Raw genomic sequence first — 4,855 nt, forward strand, 5'->3', positions numbered from 1 at the left:
AAAACGTTGTGCTTTTATAAAATAAAGAAAACAAACATGATGCTCTTTATGCCGTCTCGTCTTGAACAGGAGTGCTTACAAAAATGAACCGAAACTCAGCGAATACATGCCTCAAAGACATGATAAATGTATCTATAGAAAGCTTTAAATTACTACTTAACGAAATAAAACAAATCAAAAACAAAAACTTTCATTATAATCATAATCCGTAAAAATGTACTTCTCTCTCTGAGGAGATGGCGAGTCAGGATCGACAACTTCATCCTTGCGACACCGACTCAGAAAACACTAGATTATTAGTAAATAATTCAAATATCTCCTTACTATTTTCCCCCTGACACATGCATGGTAATTATTTTTGCCGGTGCTTTGCGGCAAGCTTTAGCCTATTGTGTGCATTTGAACGCAGAACTGTTCAGCTGCGCTGACGGCACGCACCATACATGCTGCTGCTGCAGGACACTAAACAACGTCGAGCCGCACGGTCTCGTGTCGTTTCCTCCAGCGTGGCAAATTATTATTATTTTTCATCACTAATTGATGGATGTCTAAAATATACAAATAGAAGCCTAAAACAAGCCCGATGCCCTCTGAACTATGACGTGAAAATTGTACCGAAGCCCGGCCCTAGAGGCGTAGTAAAGTCGGGGCCCGTTGGTCTCGGGCTGAAATGCAGGGCTCTAGTTCAGGCAAAAGGAAACACCCATACCATGCAGCAATCATCCTTAATTGCAGAAATGTGGCAAAAAATCTCTGGAGAGAACCTCAGATTATTAAATTCGAACGTGCTTTCCATATTTGGATCAACATGGGCTACATTTGTGAATGCACATTTTCTGCAATGTCACGCATCAAGTCATGCTTCTGTGCGCGTCTTACAGACTGCAACTTACAATTGGAACTCCATTGTGCGGTTACTACTTTCGAGCCGAATTTCACAAAATTGGTCAGCTCCCGACAGCATCAGGTGTTTTATTAATGGTGAGTATAAATATTTATTTCAATGAATGTAATCGATTAGATATCATATTTATGCAATAATAGGCTATTATAAATCTGCTTGGTTTGTATTGGTGATATAATATGTAAATGATATGCGTGCGGCCCGTGAGACTTGCACTTGGACCATAGTGCGGCCCAGTGGAAAAAAAGGTTGAGGACCACTGGGCTAGACTAATCGATTATTGGGATTTAGGAAGCGATATCATTCCGTAAAAATGAGAATTGATTAATATCGAGATATCTATATTTTTTTTACCCGGTAACAAACAGGCAAAAGTCAAATCTTATGCAAGACACCAAAAACACAGGTTTAGATTTGCATAAATATTGTACACTTAGTCTGAGTTACTAGTCAGATGTATTATATTAATAGCATTTATAAGCATTGCCCGCCTTTACACCAACATTAAAACATGAAGGCGATGAAAAACACAATTGCACACCACCAAAACGCCGTACTATCCAATGCAAAACTTGAAAATGTTGAATACACGTAAAATACAGAAAAATGCATTTAATAAAGATGCAAAAGAATTGCGATAATTTTCACACAAGCGTTTGGCTAAGTTGCTTATTAGCAAGCTGCGCTACTTAACCATAAAACAGCCGATATGCATCACTTATAAGCTATAAATGGCATAGCTTATTTTTCTCGTTCACATATAACGAATACAAGTTAGAAACCAATAATACGTATGATCTTAATAATTCTAGCAAAGCCAAATTATTTTAAAGCTACCACATTTTCTGCAATGTCACGCATCAAGTCATGCTTCTGTGCGCGTCTTACAGACTGCAACTTACAATTGGAACTCCATTGTGCGGTTACTACTTTCGAGCCGAATTTCACAAAATTGGTCAGCTCCCGACAGCATCAGGTGTTTTATTAATGGTGAGTATAAATATTTATTTCAATGAATGTAATCGATTAGATATCATATTTATGCAATAATAGGCTATTATAAATCTGCTTGGTTTGTATTGGTGATATAATATGTAAATGATATGCGTGCGGCCCGTGAGACTTGCACTTGGACCATAGTGCGGCCCAGTGGAAAAAAAGGTTGAGGACCACTGGGCTAGACTAATCGATTATTGGGATTTAGGAAGCGATATCATTCCGTAAAAATGAGAATTGATTAATATCGAGATATCTATATTTTTTTTACCCAGCCCTATTACAGACCTGGGGGGAAACACTGATAAAAATGAAAAAGTTTTTACCAAAGTCATTGTCGGCCATGAGGCTGATGTTTCCTACTTCCTCCCTCATGGTGATCTCTTCAACACGACTCTGGTTCAGGGTGAACTGCTGTGCTACATCTATATCACTGAAATAGAGGATTTTAATTTATAAATCATAAATGCAATATATAAACTTAGAGCATAACTAACTACTGTATAGTTTTATAGAGCAAGTAAAGTGACACCAATTACATTGTAAATATTGCAAACACAACCTGTGTCTTAACATACACCAACCATATTGCGTTGAAAATAAAAGACAAGTGTTTCTTACTCCAAATCAGGAAGGGGCTGGTCAAAATCGTGGAACTCCTCTGGTAAGGTGATGGCGTTGTATGCAGCCTCGCGGTTGTCTTCTGGCAGATCAACGACACCTAAAAAACAATGCATTCTAGTAAATACAGACAGTCAAACCCAGGTGACTTTGAAATCTATAGATTTCACTAAAATGAATGTTTAGAGTCACTACCTGGGCGGAAAGCCATTTTGATCTTGATAAACGCTTCATTACAATCAGCCAGAAGATATTTGGCTTTTCTGTGGTAGATCCTCACCACGCCCAAGAGAAGATGGCCAGATGTACGCAGAGCCATTTTCACCTATTTTAACAGTAACAAAATTAAACGTATTAACATATGCATAAACACACACCATTCAAAAGCAAAGATGAAGCAGCGCTGCAAGCTAACCTTTGGTGAAATGATGCTTTCCACGCTGCTCTCCAGGTTGCATTCAAAGACGTGCGCTTTGGTCAGCTTTTTGTCCCAATGGGCCGCCAGCCAGATCTTGGCCAGCGGCCCACGTTTGCTGAGGACAAAGTGGGCGTAAAACATTGCCCTGGTGTCTGGTCAAAGCTCCAAGATCTCTGCTACACCTGATAGGAGACACAAGAGTATTCGTTCAAAACTTCAGAGTATAGTAATGTCTCAAAACCTATGCAACGGAACATGCCTACATAGGCAGCAATTTAAGCATCACAGGCAACTCGCTAGGTTTTGAGATACAGAATACATGAGAACCATAGAATGCTTAATTTCTAATGCAAATTAATCCACAACCAGGTAACAAACAGGCAAAAGTCAAATCTTATGCAAGACACCAAAAACACAGGTTTAGATTTGCATAAATATTGTACACTTAGTCTGAGTTACTAGTCAGATGTATTATATTAATAGCATTTATAAGCATTGCCCGCCTTTACACCAACATTAAAACATGAAGGCGATGAAAAACACAATTGCACACCACCAAAACGCCGTACTGTCCAATGCAAAACTTGAAAATGTTGAATACACGTAAAATACAGAAAAATGCATTTAATAAAGATGCAAAAGAATTGCGATAATTTTCACACAAGCGTTTTGGCTAAGTTGCTTATTAGCAAGCTGCGCTACTTAACCATAAAACAGCCGATATGCATCACTTATAAGCTATAAATGGCATAGCTTATTTTTCTCGTTCACATATAACGAATAAAAGTTAGAAACCAATAATACGTATGATCTTAATAATTCTAGCAAAGCCAAATTATTTTAAAGCTATCGTTAGCTATTAGCATTAGCCAACTGTTGATTAGCAACAGCACGTAAGGTTCGCACGCGTCAAATTTCACCCTCAAGCTAATATTCAATTTCACGAGCACATTTATCCGCAACAACACACATTTTCCAGAACGTACCATTCAAAATATGTTATCCGTGTTGATAACGGCTAGTTTATGCTCTCCCCTCCTGCGGAGAGAAGTTAGCAACCGTTTCCTCTCATTGAATTCGACAAAGATGGCGCGCGCTCTCGGCGGGATGTTTACAGTCAAAATTTGGTGGTGGGCGGTGCTTGGTTAGTGATTGACAGGAAGCGGCTGCAGGGGAGGCTGGCGGTGGGAGGGGCTTAGCTGGTGATTGACAGGACGTGGCTGTAGTGGAGCCCAATGACAGCGCGCTGTGCGGTTGGCAGAGGGCGGTGTGGTGTTACTAAACGAATGCGGGGTTTGAAGCTGAGGCGTCACAACAATGAGCCAGAGGAAGTCGAGTGAATCTACAGTTACTATATGTACATACAGTATCTTTTGTGTAATAGATGTACATTTTATTTTTGATAAATAGATGTACATTTTATGACGAAAAGGTATACTTTGGAATGCACTGTAGTCAAATGCTTTGGATAAAACCTGTCTGCCAAATGCGTAAGTTTACAGAAAGAGTAATGATATAAAATGATTGTAGGTCAATTAATAATGGTCTGGTGGTCCACACACATAAAAATAAAGGTGCGTCACGATGCCATAGATTAGAAGAACCTTTTTTGTCTAAATGGTTCTATAAAGAACCTTTAACATCTGAAGAACCTTCTTTTTCACAAAAGGTTCTTTGTGGCGAAAGAAGGTTCTTCAGATTATAAAAAGGTAAGAAAGAGATGGTTCTTTGTGGAACCAAAAATGGTTCTTCTATGACATCGCTGTGAAGAACCTTTTATTTTTAAAAGTGTAATGGCTTGTTCTTGTTTTTTTTTGTATGTTAAATATGTATAGGCTATGTTATTTATATATATATATATATATATATATATATATATATATATATATATATATATATATATATACACGTGCGTC

The 4,855-nt window shown here is 38.3% G+C and overlaps 1 protein-coding gene across 1 annotated transcript in view; it reads right to left on the reverse strand.

The window, feature by feature from the left end:
• The window catches only part of LOC107592485 (double-strand-break repair protein rad21 homolog), a 17,129-nt gene extending 13,093 nt beyond the window's left edge, over positions 1-4,036 (reverse strand). The window contains exons 1-5 of the mRNA XM_016282014.1: positions 3,926-4,036; positions 2,937-3,121; positions 2,717-2,846; positions 2,522-2,621; positions 2,227-2,333 (exon numbers count right to left, since the gene is read on the reverse strand). Coding sequence (XP_016137500.1) covers positions 2,227-2,333; positions 2,522-2,621; positions 2,717-2,846; positions 2,937-3,080 — 481 coding nt within the window. The 5' untranslated portion in view covers positions 3,081-3,121; positions 3,926-4,036. The remainder of the gene's footprint in view (positions 1-2,226; positions 2,334-2,521; positions 2,622-2,716; positions 2,847-2,936; positions 3,122-3,925) is intronic.
• Between the last annotated feature and the right edge of the window lie 819 nt (positions 4,037-4,855).

Source organism: Sinocyclocheilus grahami, unplaced genomic scaffold (genome assembly GCF_001515645.1).
Source record: "Sinocyclocheilus grahami isolate Dianchi unplaced genomic scaffold, SAMN03320097.WGS_v1.1 scaffold153.1, whole genome shotgun sequence".
Lineage (NCBI taxonomy): Eukaryota > Metazoa > Chordata > Actinopteri > Cypriniformes > Cyprinidae > Sinocyclocheilus > Sinocyclocheilus grahami.